The following is a 15,330-nucleotide window of genomic DNA, read 5'->3' as shown; positions in this document are numbered from 1 at the left end:
TAGCTGAGACTACAGGTGTGCGCCACCACGTCCGGCTAATTTTGTATTTTTAGTAGAGACGGGGTTTCTCCATGTTGGTCAGGCTGGTCTCCAACTCCTGACCTCAGGTGATCCGCCTGCCTTGGCCTCCTAAAGTGTTGGGATTACAGGCGTGAGCCACCACACCGGTGTCTGTTTTGCTTTTTAAGAAACTGCCACGCGGTTTTCCAAAGCGGTTGTGCCATTTAAGCTCCCACCCAGACTGCGTGTGGGCTTCTCCACATGCGTGGGGACACTTGGCTTGGTGGGTCTTGACTGGCTGCCCTAGTGGGTGCGGCAGCATCTTGCCGTGGCGCCAACTTGCATTTCCCCCAGGACCGGTGATGTGAGCATCGCTGCTTGGCCGCTGCCATTTGTATCTCTGTGAAGTCACCAAGAAGATGCTGTCACACAAGGGGGTGTCACACAGGTGCAGTCTCTCTTAGAGCTTCACGTGGTCTATGCGTTACGACCCTGCAAGGATGACCTGGCGTCCATCTGCAGGACGGAGCATAGCCACAGGCTCGGTGACTGCAGACCTGGCTCCCATGCCCAGAACGGAGCCTCAGTGACTGGAGGCAGTCTCCCGCGCGGGACGGAGCCTCAGTGACCCTGGGCAGGACTCAGGCCAGTGGCTGGCTGGGAAGATGGTGCATCCTGGGCCTTTCACCTGTGGGTGTCTGGGTAGCGCCGTGAGTGACCCTGTGCAGCCGTGTCTGCGTGTGCGCACAGCTTGTACATGCTTGTGCACCTGCGTGTCTCCATGCTGAGCTGAGTGGTTGGGAGAGGAGAAATTTTGGTGGTAGTGTGGCCAGGTGCAGGCCACAGACTCCCTTCTGAGCTCGGTCAGCCTGAATGGGGGTTTTCCTGTCCTGCAACCCAGACCCCACCGTCCTGGCCTCCATTCTTTTTTTTTTTTTTTTTTTTTTTGAGACAGGGTCTCACTGTCACCCAGGCTGGAGTGCAGTGGCGCCATCTCGGCTCACTGCAGGCTCCGCCCCCTGGGGTTCACGCCATTCTCCTGCCTCAGCCTCCCGCATAGCTGGGATTACAAGCGCCCGCCACCTCGCCCGGCTAATTTTTTGTATTTTTAGCAGAGACGGGGTTTCACCATGTTAGCCAGGATGGTCTCGATCTCCTGACCTCGTGATCCGCCCGCCTCGGCCTCCCAAAGTGCTGGGATTACAGGCGTGAGCCACCGCGCCCGGCCTGGCCTCCATTCTATGCACTCATCTCAGCCTACCCCGGACCAGTGACCTGCTGCACTCCACACCTTCCTCCATCCTCCGCAGTCTCAGCCTAGCCTGGACCGGCCACCCGCTGCCCTCCACACACAACCAGAGGCTCAGGCCTCTGACAGAGGAAGGGTGTGGGGCCAGCCAGAGGGAGGTGGACTCACTTGTCCAGGCAGGGTGGCTGGGTTTGCCACAGGCCGGGGAGAAGGGACTCAAGCTTTCAGAGTTAAGGGTCTGGGGTGAGAGAGGGGCGGGAGCTGGGGTATTAGTTTGGAACTTGGGTGTGACGTGGGCAGCAGCAGGAGATGAGGGGGCCACACAGCGCAGGGCTGAGGCTGGAGAGCCTAGAGGGAGCGTGGCCTGAGCTGCCCCCAGAGCAGGAGCATCCGAGTCGGGGTGGCCAGACCCGGAGCCAGAATCCAGACGACTTTGATGTGAAAATCTCACCACCTATTTAGCTTCTCATTATTTTTTAAAAGAGCTAAAAATAGTAGCGGGTGCACAGCAAATGTGAAGTCATTATTCTCTGAAAACAGGAAGAGCCTGGTGGTGAGTTCAGGGCTATGTGATTCAGGGCCTCCTCGAGTCTGCTGTGGGGTGGGGGCTCGCCATGGTCACCTTCTCCTTCCAGGGGCCCCTGGTCCTCCACCAGCCCGACAGCCCAGATGCCACCTCGGCCCTGCGGGGATGGCACAGGGGCAGTGTGGAGCCCACCCTTGCTCCCAGGTCCAGGGCCCAGGGGCGGGGGCCAAGTGGAAAGGAGAAAGGAGTCCAGGGCGAGGGGCAGGGACTGAGTGGAGGAGGAGACTGCAGGGGCCCCCACCCTTGGCCTTGGCCTTGCCCTGGCTGGGCTCCATGGCCCCCTGAAGAGCTGCCCAGAGCCCCTGCAGCCTCAGGACCCTCTTCTCTCCACTCGGCCCCTGCAACAATCCAACCACGGCAAGGTTGCTGAGGAAGCACAGCCTTGCGCCCCAGCTGGTAAACGGCACCTGGGCGCGTGGATCCACACTGGAGACACAGCAGTCATCGGAAAATAGTTTAATTCTGTACAGACAACCACGGGACTGATTACAAAGTGCGGTGCAAACACCAGGGCCCATGAGCGCCAGCAGCGGGGCCCACCACGTGCCGGCGCTCCAGAGGCCACGCCCGAAACACCAAATAAATCACAGACGTGACAACTGTGGGAGGAGCATGAATCAGCTGTTCCTTCGGGAGGAGAAAAAGGAAACAACAATCAGAGGCTTTGGAATGCTTTCTCTTCATGTGCCTGGAATGCCGGGCGGGCGGCCACCCGGGCTCGGGGCCCCACCCTGGCCACACCTGCCGTCGCCCACGGGGTCCTCACGGTGGGGACCCAGGTCCCACGACGGCTCCCGACCCGTGGAGCTGTGTGCGCAGCCACCACCACGGCGGCTTCAGAAGAGGGGCCGGGAGCCCTGGTTCTCAAACTCCGACCAGGCGTCGTTCAGCTCCATGAAGATCATCTTGGCGTGCTGCTCGTACGGCTGCCCTGCAGCCTGTGGGTGACAGGCGGGGTAAGCGCCTCTCAAGCATGCAGGGGTGGGCGGGGCAGGACCTCCCCGGCACCTGCCCCTGAAGGCCTCAAGCGGCCGCCTGGCAGCTCTGCTCACCTTGTCGGGGTGCACGGCCAGCACCGCACGGCGATAGTGCTTCTTCACCTGCTCTGGAGCCACCAGGTCGGCCATGCCCACGGGCGTCCAGCGGCTCTCCCCGTCCCACAGCACCGTGTGCAGCGTGGACAGCAGCGCCCGGATGTTCCGCTCCTTGCCCTCAATCCAGTCCAGGAGCTGCGGGACACACGGAGCTCGCTGAGCCCTGGGCGCCTGCCTGCCCTTCTCCTCTGCACCGCGGAAACTGAGGCACGGCGCTGAGGAAGTGCCTGGCCATGTGGGGTGGGCTCAGCCCAGCTCACACGCACTGTCCCACTGCACGCCCTGCCCTCAACTATACAGAGCCCACTCCGGACGACACAGGGCCAGGTGGCCTTCATGTTCCAGGGCCTGGGGCCAGAGGGACCCTCGTCTCAGCCAGATGTTCACTGAGGACACAAACCCTGGTTCTGGTGGTGCAACCCCTTGGCCCATCCCAGGCCCCAGACTCAGAGGGAAAAGGGGATGGTCCCTGGTGCCTGTGAAAGGACCTCAAGGTCACAGGCGCATGTGGCCTGCAGAGCTGGGCATCGGCCAAGCCACAGAGCAGGGCGTGTCTCAGGGCTGGCACAGTGACACCCTGACCGCTGCATCCTCACCCCCCAGTGAGCGTCCTGGGTTGGGAGGCTCAGTCCCTAGAGCAGCCCCCAGGAGATGCCCACCCTCAACAGTCTCTGCAGATACCCTGGGGGCACTCACTCCTGTAACGCGCCCCCCCGCCCCCAGCACTGAGCCATCTGGGCACATGGGGAGCAGCATGGCCTGGGGCCTGACTCTGCCCTGCCCCCGAGGCCTCAGGCCACCCTGTCCTCGAGGGCTGCCAGGCCCATCGGCAGTGACAGGTCCTGTCTAAAGATGCCGGCTCCATGAGGTACAGCAGATGCTCCAGGGGCCATGGGTTGAGGCCTCTGGGCTCCCAGAAAGAGCTGCCCACCCACCCACCTTCAGCTTGAGCGGGTCCGTGTCTTTAGCCAGGTCCTGCTTCCTCATCTCTGCAATAGTCTTTGGCCCCTTCTTGTCAGACCTGGAGGAGAAGCCTTGATTGGACAACAGATCTTCAAAGTCGTTCTCAGAGACTTTTGGCTTTTGAGCTAGAAAAGAACAGAAAGTTTTTTTTGTTTGAGACAGGGTCTCCATTCTGTCGCCCAGGCCAGAGTGCAATGGCGCGATCTCAGCTCTCTGCAGCCTTCGCCCCCCGGCCTCAAGCGATCCTCTTGCCTCAGCCTCCCAAGTAGCTGGGACCACAGGCATGTGCCACCATGCCTGGCTAATGTTCACATTTTTTGTAGAGAGGTCTCACTTTTGCCCGGGCTGGTCTTGAACTCCTTGGCTCAAGCGATCCGTCCGCCTCAGCCTCCCAAAGTGCTGGGATTATAGGCGTGAGCCACAAAGCCCAGTTAAGAACAGAAACTTTCTGCAGAGACACACAGGCCCAATTCCACCTGCTGCCCCCGGGGACAGGGCTACCATCCTGATGCCTCCACATAAGAGAAGAGGGAAGACAAGACAGGGTTGCAAAGGCCATTGGTTAAAAACAGGTCAAGAAGGTGTCACTGGAACAAGAGGGACCCAGAGGCCTGACCCAGAGAGAGACCAGTGGACACACATTGGAAACCGCGTCGTTCTCTGAGTGGCTCGGCCGTGCCTGTCCCAGGACTGGGCTCCGAGTTGAAGAAAACAACACAGGTTCTACCTTTAGCCAGTTCAGGGAGGTCTCTGCAAACTCCACAGCAACAGAGAGTGGGGGACTCACCAAAGCTGGGTGCACGGACCCCCCGCTCCTCTCGCGCCCCGATCACACTGAAGTTCAAGGCATAGTTAGGCCTTGGCTGTGTGCAGGCTTTGGGGAGCGGCTTGGCCTGAGGGGGCCATGAGGCGCCCTGGGCTGGTGGCCGACTTGTCTGCCAGGAGCCGCTGCCTTTGGGCGTGGTGGCCGTTTTGGGAACGAAGCCCCCAGGAGGGAATCCAGCTGGTGAGCCTGTGGAGACGGAGATCAGAAACTCGGCATCTGGTCGTCCATGAGGGGCAACTACTGTTTCTACAACTCAGAGCACCATGTATATCGGGAAACACACACTTGCAAAATAGAACACTGGTCACTCGAGGCCATCCAGAGGTGCCGGCTGCACCCACACATGTGAAGGTCTCCGGGGGCTGGCGCACAGGCCAGGTGCTGGGGCGACGGGAACATTCTGGATGGAGGGCAGACACCAGGACAGGGCAGCTGTGGAGGCAGCACCCCACCCCCACGAGCCAAGGCAGACCCGGGGCTTGTCCACGGGGGTTGGGGCAGTGTCCCCACGTCTGTAGCGTCCTGGAGGGCCACTGCCTCTTCGGAGCACATCAAATGAGGGCTGATCCTGTAACTTTTTTTTTTGAGACGGAGTCTCCCTCTGTCGCCCAGGCTGGAGTGCAGTGGCGCGATCTCGGCTTACTGCAAGCTCCACCTCCCGGATTCACACCATTCTCCTGCCTCAGCCTCCCAAGTAGCTGGGACTACAGGCACCCGCCACCACACACGGCTGATTTTTTTTGTATTTTTTAGTAAAGATGGGATTTCACCGTGTTGGCCAGAATGGTCTCGATCTCCTGACCTCGTGATCTGCCCACCTCGGCCTCCCAAAGTGCTGGGATTACAGGCATGAGCCACCGTGGCTGGCTCGATCCTTTAACTTTTTATTTTGGATTAGAATAGCAGGAAGCTGTAAATACCCTGAGCACCTCTGCCCAGCATCCCCCAGGGAGGGCGTCTCTCATAACCTCAGAGAAGCACTGAACCCAGGCAGCCGCACCACCTACAAATGCATCAGACGTGGCCAGCTGGACTCGTGTGTGTGTGCAGGGCCACGCCACTGACCACACCACAGATTCCTCTCAGCACCACAGCAATCACGACCTGAATGCTTCACTACGGTTCTGTCATCTTTTTTTTTTTTCTTTCTGGGAGATGGCGTCTTACACTATGGCTGGTCTCAAATCCTAGGCTTAAGAGACCTGCCGGCCTCACCTCCCACAGGGCTGGGATGGCAGGTGTGAGCCGCCATGCCCAGACTGTCAGTTATGTTCTAGAAGGGCACCAACAGCCGTGACCTCTGGACTGGCACTCTTCACTCAGGATGAGGTCACTCGGGCCGGGGCATCAGCCACTCCCCCTCCCTCTGCCGAGGGCCATCTGGTGGTGTGCGGACCACCTACTGAACCGCTCACCTGTAGGACACCTGGGCTGATGCCACTGTTTGGCTACAACGAACACGTCTTTGAACGCCTGTTACGGACTTTTGTGTGAATGAGAGTTTCCGTTTCTCTGGGATAAATGCCTCTGTCCCACAGTAGCTCAGAAGCTGTGTGTTTAGCTTCGTAAGAAACCGCCCACCTGTTCTCCAGAGCGGTCCTGCCACTTCTCACTCCCCGGGAACGCCTGAGAGACGCGGCTCGTCCCTCCGGGCGATGCATGAGACGCGGCTGTCCCCCCGGCAATGCATGAGACACGGCTCGCTCCCCCCGGCAATGCATGAGACGCGGCTCATCCCCCGGCAATGCATGAGACACAGCTCGTTCCCCAGGTGATGCATGAGACGCGGCTGTCCCCCCGGCAATGCATGAGACGCGGCTCATTCCCCCGGCAATGCATGAGACGCGGCTCATCCCCCGGCAATGCATGAGACGTGGCTCGTCCCCTCTCCACCGCAATCCCACAATCCATCAGAGACGCGGCTCGTACCCCCCGGGCAATGCGTAAGACTCCTCTGCGCCAGTATTCTGTGATGCCGGGTGTCTCGGCCTGTGCTTCCTGGCCATCGGATGTTGATGTGCTTGCTGGAGGTCCCTTAGTGTCTCTTGCCCATTTTTTTTTTTTTTTGAGACAGAGTCTTGCTCTGTCACCCAGGCTGGAGTGCAGTGGCAGGATCTTGGCTCACGCAACCTCCGCCTCCCGGGTTCCAGCGCTTCTCCTGCCTCAACCTCCTGAGCAGCTGGGATTACAGGCGCATGCCACCATGCCCGGCTAATTTTTGTATTTTTAGTAGAGACAGGGTTTCTCCATGTTGGTCAGGCTGGTCTAGAACTCCCGACCTCAGGTGATCCGCCCGCCTCGGCCTCCCAAAGTGCTGGGATTACAGGTGAGCCACCGCGCCCAACCGTCTCTTGCGCATTGTGTAACTGGATTGCTTTCAGTTTGTTTTTGACTGTATTTTTATATTCTGTAGATGACTCCTTTGTCAAACAGGTGGTTTGGAAATATCTTCTCCCAGTCCGCAGCTCACATGCTCAGAGCTCTGAGGCTGTGTCCACCTGTCCTCTTATGGGTGTGGTTTGGGTGGCGAGTCTACGAACTCTGCCCAGCCCCAGGTCACAAAGGTTTTCTCCTAAAGGCCCTGCATTCTGATGAGCTGTTCTGTAGAGGGCGGGCTTAGGGCTTTGCCTACGGCTGCCCAGGTGCTGCAGCACCATCTGGTGAACGGGTTTTCTGCCTCCGTCTAAGCTCCGCTGGTCTCTCTCGTGTGGCCTATTTCTGAGTCCTCTCTTCTCTCCACAGACGTGTCTGTTTGCCATCACCGCAATGTTGATTTGTGGCTTCAGAGTAAGCCTCAAAGCCAGGAAGAGTGACTTCTCCCACGTCATTTTTCCACTACAAATATTCCAGGCATGGCTGGGCGTGGTGGCTCACGCCTGTAATCCCGGCACTTTGGGAGGCCGAGGCGGGCGGATCACGAGGTCAGGAGATCGAGACCATCCTAACACGGTGAAACCCTGTCTCTACTAAAAATACAAAAAATTAGCCGGGCGTGGTGGCGGGCGCCTGTAGTCCCAGCTACTCAGGAGGCTGAGGCAGGAGAATGGCATGAACCCGGTAAGGGGAACTTGCAGTGAGCAGAGATCAGGCCACTGCACTCCAGCCTGGGTGACAGAGCAAGACTCCGTCTCAAAAAAATAAACTATTCCAGGCATCTAGTCCATCTGTCTTTCAAATACACTGTACAGTAAGCTCATTTATATCTAGGAAAATGCCTGCTGAGGCGCTGGCAGGAACTGTTAGGCTACAGATGTGCACAGGAGAGCGGCCACCTTACTGAGGAGCCTCCAGGCCGTGAGTGCAGCGTCCGTCCCTTCACTCGCATCTCCTCTGGTCTCTTTCACCACGGTTGGTTTTATAGTCCCACCATACAAGCCCTAGACATGTCTGGTCAGATTTATACCTAAATGTTTATTTTTTCTAAAAAAAAAAAAAAAAAAAAAAAAAGGTGATTGTAAATGGTACTGTTTTAAATGTTGGCTTCCTTGTATAATTGCAAGTAAACAGAAATAGGACAGATTTTTGTGTGTTGACCTCGTATCCTGCGACCTTACTGAACTCACAGTTCTAAAAGATCTTTGTAGGTTGCTTCAGAGTCCCTGCACAGACAATCATGTCATCTGCAGACAGGAGCAATTTTATTTCTCCCTTTGTAGTGCGTGTAACTTCTGACCTCCTTTTCTTGCCAAACGGCAGCAGCTGGGACTTCCGACAAGTAGAAGTGGAGAAAAGACACTCCTGCCCTGTTCCTGATTTTAGGAGGATGGTTAAAAATGATATTGGCTTGGCCGGGCAGGGTGGCTCACACCCGTAATCCCAGCACTTTGGGAGGTCACTTGAGGTCAGGAGTTTGAGACCAGCCAGGCCAACACGGTGAAACCCTGTCTCTACTAAAAATACAAAAATTAGCTGGGCGTGGTGGTGCATGTCTGTAATCCCAGCTACTCGGGAGGCTGAGGCGGGAGAATTGCTTGAAACTGGGAGGCGGAGGTTGCAATGAGCCGAGATTATGCCACTGCACTCCAGCCAGGGTAACAGAGCAAGACTCTGTCTCAAAAAAAAAAAAAAAAAAAGATGTTGGCTGCAGGTTTCTTGAGACAGGGTCTTGCTCTGCTGCCCAGACTGGAGTGCAGTGATGCAACAAGAGCTCAGTCCCGCCTTGACCTCCTGGGCTCCAGCGATCCAAGTGATCTTCCCGCCTCAGCTTGCCGAGTAGCTGGGACCACAGCTGCTCACCCCCACAGCTGCTCACCCCCACAGCTGCTCACCCCCACAGCTGCTCACCCCCACAGCTGCTCACCCCCACAGCTGCTCACCCCCACAGCTGCTCACCCCCACAGCTGCTCACCCCCACAGCTGCTCACCCCCCACAGCTGCTCACCCCCACAGCTGCTCACCCCACAGCTGCTCACCATCACAGCTGCTCACCCCCACAGCTACTCACAGCTGCTCACCCCCACAGCTGCTCACAGCTGCTCACCCCCACAGCTGCTCACCCCCACAGCTGCTCACCCCCACAGCTACTCACAGCTGCTCACCCCCACAGCTGCTCACAGCTGCTCACCCCCACAGCTGCTCACCCCCACAGCTGCTCACCCCCACAGCTGCTCACCACCACAGCTGCTCACCCCCACAGCTGCTCACCACCACAGCTACTCCACAGCTGCTCACCCCCACAGCTACTCATAGCTGCTCACCCCCACAGCTACTCCACAGCTGCTCACCCCCACAGCTGCTCACAGCTGCTCACCACAGCTGCTCACCCCCACAGCTGCTCACCACCACAGCTGCTCACACCTGCTCACCACACCTGGCTAATTCTTACAGGGGTCTCACTATATTGCTCAAGCTGGTTTCAAACTCCTGGGTTCAGGAAATCCTCCCACGTTGGCTCCCAAAGCACTGGGGTTACAGGTGTGAGCCACTCTACCTGGCCTGGCTGTGGGTTTCTAGACATGCTTGTTACCAAGTTGATGACGTTCTGCTCATGACTGGTTCTGACATTGTTACCATAAAAAGGTACTGAATTTTGTTAAATGCCTTTTCTGCATTGTTGATGTGATCACGACTCTTCGCCAGTTAATATGATATTGGGTTAGTGCAAAAGTAACTGTGGTTTTTGCTATTACTTTCAATGGCAAAACCACAATTACTTCTGCAGCAACCTAAATAGATTTTGTTAACAATTCTGAAATGTCAGCCTTGTATTCATGGAATAAATCTTACTTGATCTTGGTGTAGAATTCTCTTTATATACTGACAAATTCTATTTGCTGAAGTTTGGTTGAGGATCTGTGTGTATATTCATGGGGAATATGGGCCCAGTTTTCCTTTTTGGTGCTGTTTCTGTCTGATTTTGGTATCAGGGTGATAGTATGAGCTTCATAAAATCAATTAGAAAGTGCTCCCTCTCTCCTGCTTCCTGTGAGAGGGTGGAATTGGCATTCTCTCAACATTCGGTGAAATTCTCCAGTGGCCCAGGTGGGTCCACAGGTTTCCTTTTTGGGAAGTTTTTAATTATGAATTTATTTTCTTTGTATTTATAGAATTTTTCAAAGGATCTACTTGATATTGGGTAAGTTGTGGCAGTAACTGGTTTTGAGGAATTTGTCAATTTCACGTAAGTTGTCAAGAATACTGCACAGAGGCGCCTGCACCTGTGACCCTCGTAGAGCCTGTGGGGTCTGCGGTGGTGCCTCCTGCACCATCCCCCTTATTGATGACCCGGGTCACTCCTCCCCGCAGTCCCGGGAGAGGTCTGTGGGCTTCAGAACTGGCTTCTGTCCCTGTGTTCCACTGCACTGTCCGTGGCTCCTCATTCTTTCTTTAGTTCCGCTTGCTGTAGGCTTATTTCGCTCCTTTTTTTTCCCAAATGTCTTGTGCAGAGAGCTCAGGTTACTGCCGGGACATTCCAGCTTTTCCATAGCAAGCCCTCATGGCTGGGGGTGTCTCCGCACTGCCTGGTGGGGCCCTGGGCTTTCCTAGGCTGCACCTGCATCTTCACTCAGCTCCACGCATCATTTCCCTCGAGACCTCCTCTCTGGCCCAGGTGTTGTTTGAAAGTGTGCTGTTTTGTTCCCAAGTGTGAAGATTCTTCCATTCTATTTCACTGTGGTCAGAGAGCACACTGCAGAATCCTAGTTCTCTGAGGACAGGGCCTGCATGGAGGAGGCTCCCACGGTGCATGCAAAGGTCCGTGCCTGCAGCTGGTGGGCCCTGCTGGCTGGTGCCTCCGCCCTTCTACATCCTTGCAGCCTTCGGTACAGCTGCTCCATCCTGTGTCGGGACAGCAGTGCTGACGTCGCCAGCTATGATTTGGGTTTGTCTATTTTTTCCTTCAGTTGTATTGGCTTTGCTTCGTTCAGAATTGCTGTCTTCCTAGAAGGCAGGATGGTTTCAGGCCACCCACCGAGCCAGCAGGCGGAGGGCTGGGGCTGTGTCTAGGACACAGACGGCGGGGATCCCTGGGAGTCCACTCCTTCTGCCCCAGTGCCAGCTGCCCAGGGGAGTCAAGGCACATGCAGGTCTCCTCCGGAGGGCACGGCCCCCACAACCCCACCGTGCTCAGACAACATAAGACAGAGGCCACAAAGGGAAAGAAAATACAAAAGAACACGGACAGAAACGCTCATGGATGTCCTCAAAAGACACAATAAATCCCCCAAATCACCCGAAACATAAAAAGAACATTCAAAGACGAAAAAACTCTTGGGACTTCGTGACGGAACAGAAGGCACTTCAGATGCGAGCTCGTGAGCGCAGAGTGAGGACTCGAAGCCGGCCCGGGAGAGAGTGAGGACCCAAAGCCAGCCCTAGAGATCCGACGCCGACACCTGCTCGCAGGAATCTGAGGCACTCAGGGTGGACAGGAGAAACGATGAGGAGACGGGAGATGCTCCCGGGGCTGAGCAGGAGCCGACGCCATCGCCTGGGGCTGCATGCTGGAGCGTCCGGGGGTCACCGGCACCAACAAGGATCCCGAGGTGGAGCCACTTCCCACCCAGGATTCCACCCGACAGCCAGGCGAGTGCACGGGAGGCCCCTTCAGATGATCGTCCCCCCGCTGCCAACGCCTGTTCTGAGAAGCCACAAGGACCCCAGGGGGATGCATCTTGGGAGTGAACCCAGAGACCCAGGGGCGTCAGGTCAGCCCAAGGAGACTCGAAGCCACAGCGCCCGGGCCGGGCCTGAGGCAGACGCGGGACTGGAGAGGGTGGGCTCGGTTCTTGTGACCGACAGCCAGCACGCTCTGAGCACAGCCTCGGGGGCTGAGCAGAGCCCAGCCACACCCCACTTCCATGCAGAGACCCCACTTCCCAGACGGCCCCCACGGCCCTGAGGGCAGGACGGATCACAGAGCACAGGGCCGGTGGGGGCTGGCAGCAGCGCCAGCATCAGCAGCTCCTGGTTTTAGCTTGCCAGTTGGCAGTCGCCTGGAACCGGTGCAGACACGCTGTGCCCTTGGGCTCACTGTGCTCTGGGCTCAGGGGTCTTGGTGAACAGAGGCAAAGACTTCACTTTGGGCAGCTCAGAGTCAGACAGACAAGAATAAACCTCCTACAAGGAAACAGCTTCCACACCCCCAACATGCCCTCCACGTTACCTTGGAGGCCGGAGCTGAGGTCGCCAAGGTCAGCAAATGGGTCCGGGTTCTGAGACTTGGTCCAGCTGGCCTGAGAGCCACAAGGGGCCGGCTGACCTCCAGGAGAGAAGAGGGGGCCTGGAGAAGGGGCACAGGGCATTAGAACAAGCACCACCTGAAGCGAAACACACCCTCCTGGGACCTCCGATCGCGCCTCCTTACGACGTGACAGCCTCACTCCTGCCTGAGAGCTGGCACCTGCACGGCCTGCGTGCACGAGACCAGCCAGGACGGAGGTGTGTGTGGTGGACGCTGCCTCCATGCCCCATGCTGCTGCTCAGGGAAAACAGCTTCACAACTCACACCCAGAACCAAACCATGTTCATATCATTAGGATTAGGATTCTGCAGTACCACTTTCTGGAATCTATCTAAAATGTGAATGTTCTTCATGATACTCTTTATAACAGCATCAATTTGAGAATATCCTAAGTATAAAATCATAAAATACAGGCTGGGCAACATAGAAAGACCCTGTTTCTACAAAAAATAAAAAAAAATCCAGCCACAGTGGTACATGCGTCTGGTCCCAGCTACCCAGGGGGGCTGCGGTGGGAGGATCACTCGAGCCCAGGGGTTGACGGCTGCAGTGAGCCAAGAGTGATGCCACTGCACTCAGCCCCAGTGACAGAATGAGACTCTGTCTCAAAAAAAAAACAAAACCGTTGCAGAGCTACTTGATAGATGCCACGCAGTCATTAAAACCAGGCTCCATGTATAGAGTCCTCCTGGATCTATTCGAGGAAAAAGATGAATTCCTGAGGCCAAAAAGTGAGCACAGAACGTGAAATGATTCTCAAAAGAAATACACGTAACCAAAACCACTCAAACTGAGAGTCAACCTCATTCATAAGAAAGAAATCAAACTGGCAAGACACCTTCGCAGTGATCATCCAACCAGGAGACAAACTGGAGATGGGAGCTACCCCTGGGCAAAGACGTCCTGAAGCGCACTCAGGGGGACGGGCACCCAGGCCCTGGCGCGCCTCACACTGCACTTGGGGGAACGGGCACCCGGGCCCTGGCACGCCTCGCACTGTACTCGGGGGAACGGGCACCCGGGCCCTGGCGCACCGTGCACTGTGCCTCTCGGAGCTCTGCGGACAGTGTGTGTTCCACCCGCCGAGGGCTGTGGCAACTCTGTGTCCGGCACCATTTTCTGCACGCCATGTGCACTGTGTGTCCCTGTGCCCCATTTTGGGAATTGTAATATTTCAAACTTCTTCATGATTGCATCTGCTTTGATGATGTGTGTTCCATGAGCTGATGCTGCTGCTCTAATTGTTTTGGGGTGCCATGAACTGTGCCCATAGAAGACGGTGAGCTTAACTGATAACGTGCTGTGGCTGCTCCACAGACCAGCCGCTCCCCGTCTCGCTCCTTCTCAAGCCTCCCTATTCCCCGAGACACGACCATACTGAAATTAGGCCAATTCAGAACCTACAACGGTCTATAAGCATTCAAGTGAATCCAAGAGTTTCAAGTGTCTCACTTGAAATCAAAAGCTAGGAACGACTGAGCTTAGTGAGCGAGGCACGTCAAAAGCAGAGGAAGGCCGGGAGCAGTGGCTCAGGCCTGTGTTCCCAGCACAGTGGGCGGCTGAGGCAGGAGGGTGCTTGAGCCCAGGTGTTCAAGGTCAGCCTGGACAACACGAACCCCATCTCTATAAAAAATAAATTTAAAAAATTAGTCGGGCATGGCGGTGAGCGCCTGTAGTCCCAGCTACCCGGGAGGCTGAGGTGGGAGGATCCCTTGAGCCCAGGAGGTTGAGGCTGCAGTGAGCCATGATCGTGCCACTGCACTCCAGCCAGAGCAAGAGCAAGACCCTGTTTCTAAAAAAAAAAAAAGCAAGCCGAGATAAGCTACAAGCTGGGCCTCTTGCACCAGCAAGCCAAGTTGTGAATGCAAAGTTCCTGAAGGAAATTAGAATGCCACTCCAGTGAACACATGATGATAAGAACACAAACCAGCCCCACTGCCGATTCAGAGGAAGTCCGGGTGATCTGGAGAGAAGGTCGGACCAGCCGCATTGCCGATACAGAGGAAGTCCGGGTGATCTGGAGAGCCAATACAGAGGAAGTCCGGGTGATCTGGAGAGAAGGTCGGACCAGCCGCATTGCCGATACAGAGGAAGTTCGGGTGATCTGGAGAGAAGGTCAAACTAGCCACAACATCCCCCTAAGCCAAAGCCTAATCCAGAGCAAGGTCTCAACTCTTTCAATTCTATGAAGGTGGAAAGAGGTGAGGACGCTGCAGAAGAAAAGTGAAGCCAGTAGGGGCTGAGACTGAAGGAAAGACGCCGTCTCTGCAACGTACAAGTGCAAGGTGAAGCAGCAAGCCCTGACAGGGAAGCTGCAGCAAGTCATCCGCTAAGATCCGGCTGAGACCACTAATGAAGGGGCTGCACCCGCCAGACTCTCCACGCAGATGAGGCGGCCTTGTATGGGAAGAAGACGCCATCTAGGACTTTCATAGCTAGAGAAGGGAAGTCAATGCCTCGCTTTAAGGCCTCACAGGACAGGCTGCCTCTCTTGTGAAGGGCTAATGCAGATGGTGGCTTTAAATGAACACACTGCCCATTCACCATTCAAAAACCCTAGTGCCCTTAAAAATGACTCTAAATCGACTGGGCACAGTGGCTCACGCCTGTAATCCCTTTGGGAGGCCGAGGCGGGCGGATCATAAGGTCAGGAGATCAAGACCATCCTGGCTTAACACAGTGAAACCCCATCTCTACCAAAAATACAAAAAATTAGCCAGGCGCAGTGGTGGGCGCCTGTAGTCCCAGCTACTTGGGAGGCTGAGGCAGGAGAATGGCATCAACCTGGGAAGCGGAGCTTGCAGTGAGCCAAGATCACGCCACTGCACTCCAGCCTGGGCAACAAAGAGAGACAAAAAAAAAAAAGATTCTAAATTGACTTGCCTTGCACCATAGAAATGGCACAGCAAAACCTGGATGGCAGCCATCTGT

The 15,330-nt window shown here is 56.2% G+C and overlaps 1 protein-coding gene across 7 annotated transcripts in view; it reads right to left on the bottom strand.

The window, feature by feature from the left end:
* Positions 1-2,275: 2,275 nt before the first annotated feature.
* Positions 2,276-15,330, bottom strand: part of GAK (cyclin G associated kinase) — a 79,719-nt gene continuing 66,664 nt past the window's right edge. For 5 of the 7 annotated variants that reach the window (XM_030801320.1, XM_030801322.1, XM_030801324.1 and 2 more), the window contains 5 exons: positions 12,322-12,438; positions 4,680-4,904; positions 3,869-4,017; positions 2,888-3,064; positions 2,276-2,773 (listed from right to left, as the gene is read on the bottom strand). In XM_030801320.1, coding sequence (XP_030657180.1) covers positions 2,672-2,773; positions 2,888-3,064; positions 3,869-4,017; positions 4,680-4,904; positions 12,322-12,438 — 770 coding nt within the window. In that variant the 3' untranslated portion in view covers positions 2,276-2,671. Of the gene's footprint in view, positions 2,774-2,887; positions 3,065-3,868; positions 4,018-4,243; positions 4,905-12,321; positions 12,439-15,330 lie in introns of those variants that run through there. The other 2 variants (XM_030801321.1, XM_030801323.1) reach the window with 2 other exon arrangements.

Source organism: Nomascus leucogenys, chromosome 20 (assembly GCF_006542625.1).
Source record: "Nomascus leucogenys isolate Asia chromosome 20, Asia_NLE_v1, whole genome shotgun sequence".
NCBI lineage: Eukaryota > Metazoa > Chordata > Mammalia > Primates > Hylobatidae > Nomascus > Nomascus leucogenys.
This window is presented reverse-complemented; position numbering and strand designations above follow the sequence as displayed.